At 28.8% G+C, this 13,955-nt stretch overlaps 1 protein-coding gene across 1 annotated transcript in view; it reads left to right on the top strand.

The window, feature by feature from the left end:
• The window catches only part of LOC148306930 (methanethiol oxidase), a 223,294-nt gene that overhangs the window by 143,411 nt on the left and 65,928 nt on the right, over positions 1-13,955 (top strand). Inside the window, exon 3 of the mRNA XM_088264185.1 lies at positions 2,928-3,113. Within this exon, the coding sequence (XP_088120311.1) occupies positions 2,928-3,113 (186 nt within the window). The remainder of the gene's footprint in view (positions 1-2,927; positions 3,114-13,955) is intronic.

The following is a 13,955-nucleotide window of genomic DNA, read 5'->3' on the forward strand; positions in this document are numbered from 1 at the left end:
AATTTTATGCGTTGAATTGAAGAAGTTAATAATTGTATTTAAATTTTACTTTATAAACACCATTATTGTGGTATGTGTGGTTTTTTATTTATTTTTATTTTATAACTTTTTATTTATTTATTTATTTCATAAATACAAAGATACATTCATAGATACATATTTATTTCATATATATATTTACTATATGTATTACGACTCTTTAGCCATGGCCTGTGTTGAACCGAATACTAACATGTTTTAATACAATTTTTATATTTATTTTTTAATTTTTTATAAGTTTTTTTTTTTTAATTTTTAGATTATATACATTACATACAGGAGATACAACAATAATTTAAAGTTTAAAGGTTTTACAATAAAATAATTACACCTGGACTTTGATTCAATCACTTTCTACCTTGTCCCTTCCAATGCTAATCAACCGTCGACATACATACCTAGTGATATTTACCACGTAAAACAAAAAAAAAACTCTGGATTATCTCCAATTGCAGGAGTTATTTTCATATTATTTTTGGACATCTCATCAAAGACGAAGAAGAAAATGGAGTCTGGGCATTTACGGGGCTGACGACCGTCATAGACTGGTTTACGTGATCACTTTACACACGTGTAACATTCATTATACCCATTATTGACAACCAAACTACTCACATTCTTGGAAGTTCTATAAATATATGAACAATTTAAAAAAATATTCTTGAATCACTAGAGACATCTTGGTGCGACGATTTTTTTTTATTGAGCAGAAACTCTTTAATTAGTATGTGAGGTCCGAATCCTGGATTATAATCACACACATGAGAAACGCCTGAAAATATCCCTTTCCTTTTTATTATTTAAGCTTTTAATTTGACCAGATAATTATTTACAACATTTTGAGTGTGAACAGTCCAAATGTATAAAAAAAACACTAAAGTGACTGCCAAGTTATTATATTACTTATTTTAGATTATAATTTTGATAGTAATAAGTTATATTGTAGTAACCATTACAGTTTAACATCACGTTTTGCCGATCGTTAAATATCGTTAAATATACGACATATTGTATAATGTAGGTACATATATACGTCACTGGCACTATCAGTAAAAGATGGCAAACGTCAGCCACAACGACACATGAGACTCCATCGATGCGAGAATACACATTGATGCGTGACGCATAAATTGAGAAGGTATAAGAATTTTTCAAAGGTGAAAATGTATGTTACATATGTATGTAGTGCGGTCTGTGGGAGCGCAGCGTTTCTAACGAAAAGTAAAAATAATATTTTTGCTTTTCAAATCGTATGTTTATTTGGTGCCTAGCTACACGTAATTGTGGGTCAGTCTGGTCAAATGTAAATTTAAAAGAAGAAAAAAACACACACATAAATTTTTAATATGTTTATTTTATTTATCGATTTGGCGTTTAATTTGTAGAACTCTATTTTAATTGACGTATTAATTGTTAAATTAATCACAGATTTTTTGATTCTACTAAATTGTATTTTATTGTTATAAAACACATAAAAATCAATTCTGTGACAATTGTTTCGCCTAGTTATGTCATTCGTTTAAAATGCCATAACTAGGTGAAACAATGGTCACATGTGTTTTTTAACAATAAAATAAAACTTATTAGACTGAAACAATCTGTGTTTGATTTAACAATTAATACATAAATGTTTATTTTACAATACTTGTGAAGCAACAATAACATTTAAATCTGTAAAACAACAATGCAATAGAAACTATTGAAAATGCTGAATGACTTGTGCTTTACGTACGTTACTGTAACGTTCGAGAAATAGCGCTGGGATTGCTGTCAAAAACTTTCTTCTTTCTGTGCCACTTCTAACGAAGATCGGCGATCATCACAGCTTCATGGGATCATCTTCAATTTCGATGCCGCAGCTCGGAACAGAGATTTGGCGCTTCTGCCAAACCATTGTAGGTTTTTCAGCCATGATGTCCTTGGGCTTCCTTGAGTTCTTCGCCCTTCAATCTTTCCTTGTATGATTAGGTGGAGAAGAGGATATTTTTCATTTGTCATGACGTGTCCGAAGTACATCAGCTTTCTCTGCTTGATGGTTGGTAGGAGTTCCTTATTGGTATTCATCCGTCGGAGGACCTCTAGTTTGGTGACCCGATCACGCCATGAAACTCGCAAAAAACTTTTTTACTGCACATAAAACACGTGTTTTCTCAGATAAAAACATCAGGTTAATATACAATATGTACGTTAACAAATACATACAAGTAAAGTTTATAATGAAAGAACGGGTAGCGCTTGCACATTAGAATCAATAATAATAAAAAAAAAAACAAAAATTAGTTATAATTATTTACAACATTTTGAGTGTGTCCAAATACTTGTTCACAAAATCTGGATTATCTCCAATTACAGGTGTTATTTTCATATTATTTTTTGACATCTCATCAAAGATGAAGAAGAATATGGAAGTCTGGGCATTTACGGGGCTGACGACCGTCATAGAATTTGAGTAGTGTGGTTGTCAATAATGGGTAGAATTGGTGAATGTTACACGTGTGTAAAGTGATCACTTAAACCAGCCTATGACGGTCGCCAGCCCCGTAAATGCCCAGACTTCCATATACTTCTTCATCTTTGATGAGATGTCAAAAAATAATAGTTATAATTAATTGCAATTTTTTATCAACATTTTATAACTGAAATAAATTTACCAAAATCGATGGCAAAGGAAGTATGAAAAGGGAAGGAGTTGAGAGGAAGGGCTAGAGGAAACTTAAGGAGAATGATATGATGAACAGTTAGGGTTCTAATGATATAAAGTAACAGTTATTAGTAGAAGAATTAAGAGTAGGGGCATTTTTCATACAAAGGGGTAATATATTCTATTTTGTATTTTATACATTTAAACCCTTTATGTTTAGTATGTAATATATTTTTAATTTTTTTAGATCATTCATCGCACGTACGTCGGTGGAGTTGGTGACGAAATCCATCACAGCGGATGGAATACTTGCTCCAGTTGCCATGGTGATCCTACGGCTACCAGAGACCGTCTCGTTCTTCCTAGTCTGCATTCCAACAACATCTACTTCATGGACACTGCAACCAATCCGAGGGCTCCTGTATTAGCCAAGGTAAAATTTGGTCATAAAATCTTAATTAGTTTTATTGGTTTGATAACGGGGTATATCTAGTTGAATGATAAAAAATGCCATGTAAAACCATTTTATAATATGAAAAGTTTGAAGTTGCCCTTGTAGAATAAACTTATTTATATATATATATATATATATATATATATATATATATATATATATATATATATATATATATATATATAATATATATATATATATATATATATATATACATATATATATATATATATATATATATATATATATATATATATATATATATATATATATATATATATATATATATATATATATATATATATATATATATATATATATATATATATATATATATATTTATATAATTTCTGTTTTGCGAACAATCTTTACCTCTTCCACATTCATGAATCTCCGCATACATAAACACCGATTATTCCGACTCATGACTTGACCACTCATGAGTTTCAATTTTTATGGAGCTTATAATTTGACAAGTTATTACAATAACTCTAACTTTTGAGTGTGTCCGAATTCTTAATTACAAATCTGGAATACTCCACTTCGGAGTTAATTTTACATTTTTTAACCTCACGGTGCGGGAAAACAATATATGTTAGATGTTTAAATTGTGAAATAAGGAGAGAATACTAAGCCGAGATAATGATCATTAAAGATAAAATTAAGAAAGTTGTCTTTTTTATTATTATTTTGTAAAAGTCTTACGTGAAACATTTTTTTTGGTGTATTCATATACTTGTTCGTAAATCTTGATGATCTCCAGACTCAGATGTAATTTACTAAATTTTTTAACATCTCAACGAAGATGAAGAAAAAAACGGAAATCAGAGTACCAAGACTTATGATTTATCATAAGCTGGTTGAAGTGATCACTTTTAACACGTGTAACATTCACCATTCTACCCATTCTGTATATTCTATAAATTATTGATTTTCGTCTCAGATACTTCATGATTTTTTATATGCCAAAACATTTAAATGGTCATTACATTTTTAATGGCCATCGCATTTATCCATTTAATGCTGTCACTTTGCGAAGCATTAAACACCCGTACCGAGAGAGGCTGTCAGCGTTTCCCTCCCTTTGACAAAATAGCCACTAAACTGAACGCTACCTCAAATGGAATCAATTTGCTTCCGGATTGACCTGCTCAATATTTATCAAAAGCCACTTTTTTTTATTTTCAATTTTGTGCTGAATTTATGCTTTTATACTCTGTCGCTTTTCCGGGAAACTCAATTTTCTGACACGATGTTTAAAATTCAATTTTTGTTCTTTATACTTGCTTTTTAACGGACATTTTCACTTTGAAAAAAATAAAGTGCTTGTGGGGCTATTTACAAAGTATATTTACCATATAAGTTAAGTTTTACTTGGTAAATACTCGTACCACTATTTCTTAAAATCTATTGTAAAAATTATGCAAAATGCATTGAAATACGCTTCACGCTAGATTAAAAAAACAGTGGTATTTATCAAATAAATATTTAATTGAATATGAATAGATTAACATCTAATATCCATTAAGTGTCTTCCGAATTAATTAATGAAGTAATATTTATTATTGTCTTAAATATCAAATATCAAGATTATTCCTTCATTGATCTTTACGAAAATAAGTTAAAATTTAATAACCAAAAAATATTCTTTAATAATTTTCACAACGTTCATAAAATAAAATTGCTTTGCAGACCTCTCTTTGTCAGGAAATCTAGATGCTTCTGTAACAATCTATAGATACTCTGCGTGGGATACGATATAAAAAATTACACATTATTGTATAAAGCTAATTGTAAAAATTTTCAATAAAAAAATAAGCGAAAGGTAAGATTAAAAGGTATTTTTCAAATGAAAAAAAAATAAATATAATAAAATATTTCAAATTCTTAAAAGTGGTCAGGTAAGGAGTTGAAATGATCAGCTGGTAAATATGAAGAAATGCATAAATGTGGAAGAAACGACGATTGTTTTCAAAGACAAAGTGGTATGGCACTCTTTATTTAGTTTTATTTTAGAGCGTTATATGTCACAGGAAAAATGACCTCTTAATTTAAAATTTCAGCCAAGACATAATTATTCAAACGTCATTTTCTTTAAATAAAGCCGTAACAAATCTGAGCTTAGTGATTTCTTCCATTAAAACGTCTGCTTTTTGAAATTCAAGTTAGTAATATAAAGATAAAACATCATTGTTCTCAGCGTTTTCTATTCATTTCAGTTAAGCTTTTCCGCTAGCCAAAAAATGTGAGATCTTAATGATTTTTCTGGAATTTAATTTAGGGGATGACTTGACTTTGGGGTTGGTAGTCCTTCAACGGCCTAGGGTGAGGGTGACGTTGTAGGGAATGAGCGGTGTAAAGACAATGAAACCATAAAACGGAAATACCACTGAAGACAATATGCACAAAGGAAAGTGCCATTTAATGGGGGATTTTGTTATGAATTATAAGGCGATTAAAAGCCTTAATCTGCAAAGAAAATCCTTCAAGCCTTTTATTGTTTGATTTTTGCTTTCATTTTTAAAATCCATACGAAAATTCTTGAAAATTTGGAACATATAATAAATAATATATAAACATAACAATTTTTTTTTATACATATGTTTTCTTCTTTTTTTTGAAGAAATAAATATTCACGGTAGCACTTATACATTGGAAATAATAATATCTTTTCGTAAAACCTGCGTTTAGAAACTTGTCACTAGAATTTTTTTATTGTCAAGTTTAAATATTCTGTTATAACTTAAGAAACCAATATACTTGTGTTGTTTTGAAAATCAAAGAAACGATTTTTTAAGTTATTTATTTAAGTCTTGTTTTTATGTATACGAATAAAACACTTGTATAAAACCACTTTTTTAAATTTCAACACCACTGGTTTCAAGAACTACAAATGCTCTCATGTACAGGTGAATATACAAACTTTCTGTGTTTTCACTAATTGACGAGAACATCTGTAATTCTTTGCCTTTACATTAAAAAACTCAAAAAAGTGGTATCATAGAATTGTTTTAATTTTATATTGTATTCCATAAGGTGGGGAAAATAAATAAATAAACGGTGAAAAATAAAGGAACTAATCTTATTGAGAATACTCAAATACCACAAAAAATGTAATTTATGACAGTTAGTCAAGAGGGTGACCTTATATTACAGAATTATCGATTAAAATAATCGAAAAAAAACCTTAAATTACAGAATTATTTACTGAAACTTGTAAAAGACAAAACACATTCTAACCTTTTATTTTAAAAAGTAATTGAATTTTTGAACACTAACCATTTTTAAAAAAAAGTGCTAAGTGCCTTTTTTACATTTCGCAAAAGACTTAATAACATTAGTATCGCTATGCACTATATTTTTGTTGATGTATTATTTAAAAATTACAATTCTGCTTTTAAGGTGGAATGGGGTTATTTTTTCCATGTTGAAGTGAAATCGTTAGAAGTACATATCGTTCACTTCTTTCAAGAACGTCATAAATCAAAAATCGTCAATTTTCAGTTGTGCATGTTTTCGGAATGCCCAGAAAATGTACCATATCCCAGCAAAAGAGGCATATTTTAAACTCAATATTTACCCGCTACAGGGCAGAAAGTGTTGTTTTTGCATTTTGAAGAAGGTATTGTTCAACTCTTTTTTGAAATGTACTGAATATTTTTCAAATGGAGAAAAAACATTCAGGTTTTACCTAAAAAGATCTGTTGCACAGTGAAAAGTTTAATAAGTGACTTGATATTTATTTTTAATACATTTTATTATATTTTTAAACTATAAAAACGATCTCCTGAAAAATAATGTTTTTTTACATAGGACGTTGTTGAAAGGAGTGAGCCATGTATTCTGTAATTTTTGAGTGAAAAGATAAAAACCCAAAATTTCGTTATAAGTTCGTTTGTCTAAGGTCAACAAATCCGTCTAGTTTTAAAATACTTGTTTCAGGTTGAATTACACGAGTAGTTTTGTAGGTAGGTACTTTGTTTAATGACGAAGCACAAGGTTTGTAATATTCCACTAGTGAATTAACCAGTCGCGTTCTGGTGGTTCTTAGTGGTAAGTGGTTGCAAACTTGGACCACAAATCTAAGAGCTAAATGGACTGCATCAACCGCAATAAGTTAATTATGTTATGCGCTAAAGTTTTGCTTGCAGAACTATAATATAATACCTTTAATTAATTGCAATGTTTCAAAACTCAAATCAAATCACTAATATTATTAAGTTATGCACGATTTTTTGAAATTATTTTAACATTTTAGTTGTCGACGTATTCACACGTCATCTCTTTAATTTGTGTAGATGCAATGATGGATACAGATAACTCTACATCAAATCGAAGTATATTTCACAAAATTTGAGATTAGCTTTTAAACAGTACAAGCAGTTCATTGTTCATCGTGTATTGTTTGAATTGTATAAATAAACGGTAAAAAAACGCGACATTTCCTTGCCCGAGGTAGTTAAAAATTACGCATACTCCAAAAGGATAAATTTAAAAAACCCCAGTCCTACTCAAAGAAATATTGTGTGCCACAATAATACGGAGTTTGCCATAAACGACGCGACGTAAGTGGCATGTTCATAGATTAACTGCGCAAATCATGGCGTAAATATTTGGAAGAATGCAGTTCATAGCTTCTGTTTCTCTTCCGAACAGTTGTAGCGCGTACTAGTTAGAGTGAATTAAATAATATTTATCATGGAGATAAATAGCATACGATGACATGCACCGTTTAACCATTGGATCAGGTATCGATATATTTGACCGTAGATCCGGAGAATATTTTTTAAAATAATAATTTTAAAATTTTACGATTTAAATATTTTGAAATGAAAAATAAATGCCTCGGTATTTTATGGTATTATTGTATAAAGACGACAGTTAAAAAAAAACAATTGCTTAAATATCTATCAAGCTGTCGAGTGAAACATTGATTTTGATGTCGTCAGCTCTGCAATTATCAGACTTCTATTTTCTTTCATACGAAATAGCTATACGTGTTACATTTTAAGTTGAAACACCTGTATTCATATAAATTACATTAAAATTGTCAACAAATAGCAATACAATCCTACAGCCCCATAGAATTTTGATTCGCCAATTCCTCTCGACTGTTGTCTGTACTTAAAAAGTTTAATCTAAAATCAAACGATAGCAATTAACAAGCTTTTGGATTATCCGTTCTGGGGCAGGTAATCTATGGCCTTTGTCGGAAGAGAGCTTTACTGCATTAACCAGCACTTAATCAGCTGTGTGCCGTAATACCTGTTCAATAGTCTGATTGATTGGCCTTGTTTACGTCATATTAGGTCCTACTCCGCAGTTAACCAGGATAATTTAATTATACCCGAGTAATGCCTACATAGATATTGTTAAGTGCTTATTAAGATACATGAATTCAATTTCCTGGCTTTGCATACATTGACTAATTACTATTGATGGTGAGAAATGCGGGCTACGTGCATTTAATTCTGATTACCAAAAATATTTCAGTATTATATTCATGACCTTACCGAACCTAACCACAGTAATAGATTATACATATTGAAAGCTGTCCCATCTCATGCCCAGATCTGATACAGAAGCATCTAGGCTTCCTGACAGATCTGCTCTTGCAAAGCAATTTTTTTGTTGAACTAAGTTGTGAAATTTATTGAAAATGTGAAACAATATAAAATTGTATCCCGATTTTACTGAGAATTTACGTTTAAAAGCTTTCAGAACACCTGTCGCTGCCAATCAAAATAAATACGAGATTGTAAGTCCATCACCAAATTTCCTAGAAGTACCCCAGTATAGGCAGTGAAAGGGATTAGTGTTTAGTTAAAAAAGTGAAAGGGATTAGTGTTATGTTAGTTTTAGTAAAAAAAGTTATAGATTATACAGTAATATCTCAGTGTAAGTTCCAGATTCTTTGACCTATATATGTATAATAAATGATTTCTTCGTATTTCAAACAAAAGCCTTAGTCTGCAGCATATGAGCGTTTTCTGCTTACGTTTTCTGCTTTCAAAATTCGTAATTTAGTTTTGGTATGGGTTGAATACCCATACCAAAACTAAATTACTAAAAAATGCAAACACAAAGGTATCAATAAAATGATTTCAGCAAATGTTTTCCGTTTGTTTTTTTATGAATTTTTTTATCATTTTATTTTAACTTGTCACTGTTTGAAAATTTAGGTGTTATATCTTCAAACGTATATTTTTTAAACAACTAAGTGATCGGACACTATCAGGTTGATGAAACAAGCGGTTAATTTTTGAGGTAATACGTTCTTATCAAAAAATACTTAGTAGAAACAGTATTTTATTTTATGAATTTTCTTTATGATCATTAATGTTTACTGGCCATTTGGAAGCATTTCACGGATCAGTTTACGCATTGCAACGTAATTTAAATTATAATAAATACACATTACCCCACGAATAAAGATGTGACTTTCAATTATTCTTAATTGATGAATATTACTATTTCGGATTATTTTCAAACATCGCATAAATATTGCAGAATTTATCGAAACACTAGTCATAACAGATTTAAAGAATTAGTTTTATTTACCCATTGAAAATCAAATAAAAAATTAAAGATATTACCACAGAGTAATTGTCAAATAAATCGATGAAAAAAAGAAAATTGTGTTGGATAATGTGAAACAACACGAATAATAATAATCTTTATTTCAGCTTAACTGAGTGGAATGTACAATATTTAGTTAGACGTCATATTTTGATTAAAACTACAAAGTATTATTAAATATCCTTGAATTAACGACAACAACAATATGTACATGTAACACACATAAACGCATATGTATATATATATTTATTGTATACATATATATATATATATATATATATATATATATATATATATATATATATAATATATATATATATATATATATATATATATATATATATATATATATATATATATATATATATATATATATATATATATATATATATATATATATATATATGTATATATATATGTATATATATATTTATATATATATATATATATATATATATATATATATATATATATATATATATATATATATATATACAATATATATATATATATATATATATATATATACATATATATATATATATATATATATATATATATATATATATATATATATATATATATATATATATATATATATATATATATATATATATATATATATATACAATATATATATATATATATATATATATATATATACAATATATATATATATATATATATATATATATATATATATATATATATATATATATATATATATATATTTATATATATATATATATATATATACACATAAATATATATACTTTTTCCTTTTCTTGGAACGGTGAGAAGGTAAATTTATCTTATACGTGAATGAGCAATTTTTTGTCACATGTGCGGTTCCCGAGTCAAAATCGTGTGCAAAGAAATCTCCTTTGATCCCGTCAGCTTCGCATGAAGAATCGAGACAGGATCACGGTACATCTGCTCTCCTAATTCAATTTTTCGTGTCCTTTTTGATGTCGCTTTTGGCTATTTTTATTTGATATTAAGATAAAATGATTTAGGTTGGCTTGGTTATCCTTTGGAAGCATGTTGCCAAGGAAAACATCTTTCCTGAAATAGGTAATAATGTTAACGATTTTATTTATTCATTTTCGTTTGCTTTATGTTACAAATTTTGTCGGATTTTTTTACGAATAAGGTTAAAACATCTACAAAGGAAATATCCTTGTATATCAACGTTTGTATTTAAGTATATCGTAGTCATACAGGAGAAAGTGACCAAGTGCATTGTTTTACAAAAACGTGACCATTGACTATTTGATATCTTACTAGCTTAATATTGCCCTGAAAAAATCTCAAAGGATTTTAAACTTGGAATACCTATATTGATTCGTTAAAAATTACTAACTGTGTAGCATTGGTGGTTATTTTCTTGCTAAGCAAAAGTGACTTAAATGGCCCTCTTGCATTTTACGTTTTGGTAGTTGGTCACTTTCTCCTGTACGACTACGATATACGTATTGAAAACAAATACATACGGGTACAATCGAAAAAATATGTTCACGGTGAAAATATTTTGAAATTTTGCCATCACAAAATAGACGATGAAGAATATGGAAGTCTGGGTATTGACAGAGCTTGTCATGGGGTGGTATAGTGATCACTTTATACACGTGTAACATTTATAATTCTACTCATTATTGACAAACACATTATTAAAATTTTTGGAACTCATACTTATATCATTAACCTCATAATTATTTGGTTTGAGTTCGCTGGAGCCATCCAAGGTTGATTTGAGATTTTTTTTATTAAGCAATGACCTTTTTATTAAGATGTATGCAAGATCGGGAGACGCCTGAAAACATGATTTTAAATTTTTGTGCACCTTATAATTTGACCAGATTATTTAATTCGGTTTCTTCACTCTCAACATAAATGAAGAAGAATATAAATGTCTGGGTATTTACAGAGCTTTTGACCTGTCATTGCCGGGTTAAGTGAAAGGTTATGAGCCATTTAAATACCATGACTTCCACATTCTTTTTCATCTATGTTGAGATATCAAAATATAAAAAAAAATCCAAAGTGAAAAAAACTTAGGCCTCTGAACTATTTGGATATACCCAAACTTCATCAGGTTCGCATATCGCTACTCCTTTCAACAACGTCATATATCAAAAAAACTTGATTTTTCAGGAGATCGTTTTTCAAGTATAAAAATATAATACAATGTATTAAAATAAAATAAAAATCAAGCCACTTATTGAACTTTTTACTGTACAACTTTATACTGTATTTTTAAGTAAAACCTGATTGTTTTTTTCTCATTTTGAAAAATATTTAGTAAATTAAAAAAAAATAATTAAACAATAGGTACCTGTTCTCAAAATGCAAAAACAGCACTTTCTGCCCTGTAGTGGGTAAATATTAATTTAAAATAAACCGCATTGGCTAGGATATAGTTCATTTTCTGGGCATTCCAAAAACATGCACAACTGAAAATTGACGATTTTTGATATATGACGTTGTTGAAATGAGCGAGCGATATATAAACTATACACTTCTCGATACTTCTACAGATAAATCCGGCTCTATATTTGATCCTTTGCTAGTAAAATATCGTAATTGGGTTTTAGATACAGATCGTTTTACTACAGTAAATCTGCTCAGGATTTGGAATAATCTGTTACATTTGGAATGCTCCAAAGAGATATTTTTCTAGATCATGCGGATACATACTTGGTGTAGATTTTCTTAAGCAACTCCCGCTGTAGTTTTTCAGTATTTTTTATTATTATCAGAAACTGGATTTTTCACCCTTAGGAAGATCCATGATTCACCCGTCGATAGATGTTTTGACTTAGTTTATACACATTAAATATGTATTTTGATTCAATTAAAAAAAATATTTATATAAATAAGTGTTTTTTTTTCTTAAGTATTTTCGCAGATACTTTGTGGCACATTTTATAAACTTAATAAATAAAACAACTTTGTTTTTAATATTTTTTTAATTGGTACATTTTTTCTGCCGTATTTTTCTTCATCTTTAATGAGATGTCAAAAAAATAATAATATAAACTTAATTTATTTATTTGACGTACAGTGGAAAATAAAAAAAAGTAAATACTTATTTCCAACTAAGAATTCTTTAATGTCAAGAATATCTTATCAAGTTAATAACAAATTTATCAAATTTAGGCACATGATAGATATTTGATCGACACTTGGATTTAAAAGGAAGGTATTCCTGATTTTTTCCATATAAATGATTGATGGCTGCCATGCTGCGGAAGGGTAAATAAGTCGTGATTGATTGATGGTGAATCAGTTATTTCACGCACCTCGAGGTAAAGGTTTTCCGATGTCCTTAAAAGGTTTTCATCGAAAATTTTACAAACATTTTTAGTCTATCGCGTGTCTATTTGATATATGCATAATACTATTATACAATGTATAAGAACATGTATATATATATACAGTGGTTGCCCATTTTATAATCCCACCCTATGTTTATTTGAAAATGAAATGCAAATAAATTCTCTAGTTTATCTGTTGAAATAAAAATGAGAATTTTCGTTGCTTCAATATTTTAAATATCTATATATTGATTCATCCATTGCTCTGATTTTTTACACAACGTTGCATGTAAGCGCGTTTTCATTTATAGGATATTTTTTAGAAATGTACTTACAGAGCTTACGACGTATCATAGGTCAAATAAGTGATCACTTTATACACGCGAAACATTCACTACCCAAGTGAAGAAATCCACGTTTGTGAATAAGAATTTGAACACACTCAAAATGTTGTATAAAATGGCGTTTCTTTGATGTTTTTTGCTTAAACATTATTAAATAAATAATACTCGTAGTTAGGTTATAGTTAAGGGTAATTAACTATAACCTAACTATGAGTATTTCAATGTTTTAGAAATAGTACATAAACCCTGAGGATGACAAGGTTCTTGTTGAAACCGGTTGGAAAAAGTGTACCAATAAAAATTGGTTACAACAAAATTGTTTTATTTTATAAAGTTTATAAAATGTGCCACAAAGTATCTGTGAATAATATAAAAAACGTGATTAAAAGTACTAATAATAAAAGTGGTAAAAAACAAAATTTGAGTATCATTTATTTTATAAATTTTATGGAGTGCCATCCTTTTCTCTTAACTTGGTGATGAAACAAAACTGGCGCGTTGGTTAGTTAGTTAGATAAATATTATCTAATATCTACTTTCGCGGAGGCATTCGGTAGATCGATGGTGTTTATTTACCTTTG

This window comes from Brachycentrus maculatus, unplaced genomic scaffold (assembly GCF_059751285.1).
Source record: "Brachycentrus maculatus isolate JH-2025_06_01 unplaced genomic scaffold, ASM5975128v1 h1tg000220l, whole genome shotgun sequence".
NCBI lineage: Eukaryota > Metazoa > Arthropoda > Insecta > Trichoptera > Brachycentridae > Brachycentrus > Brachycentrus maculatus.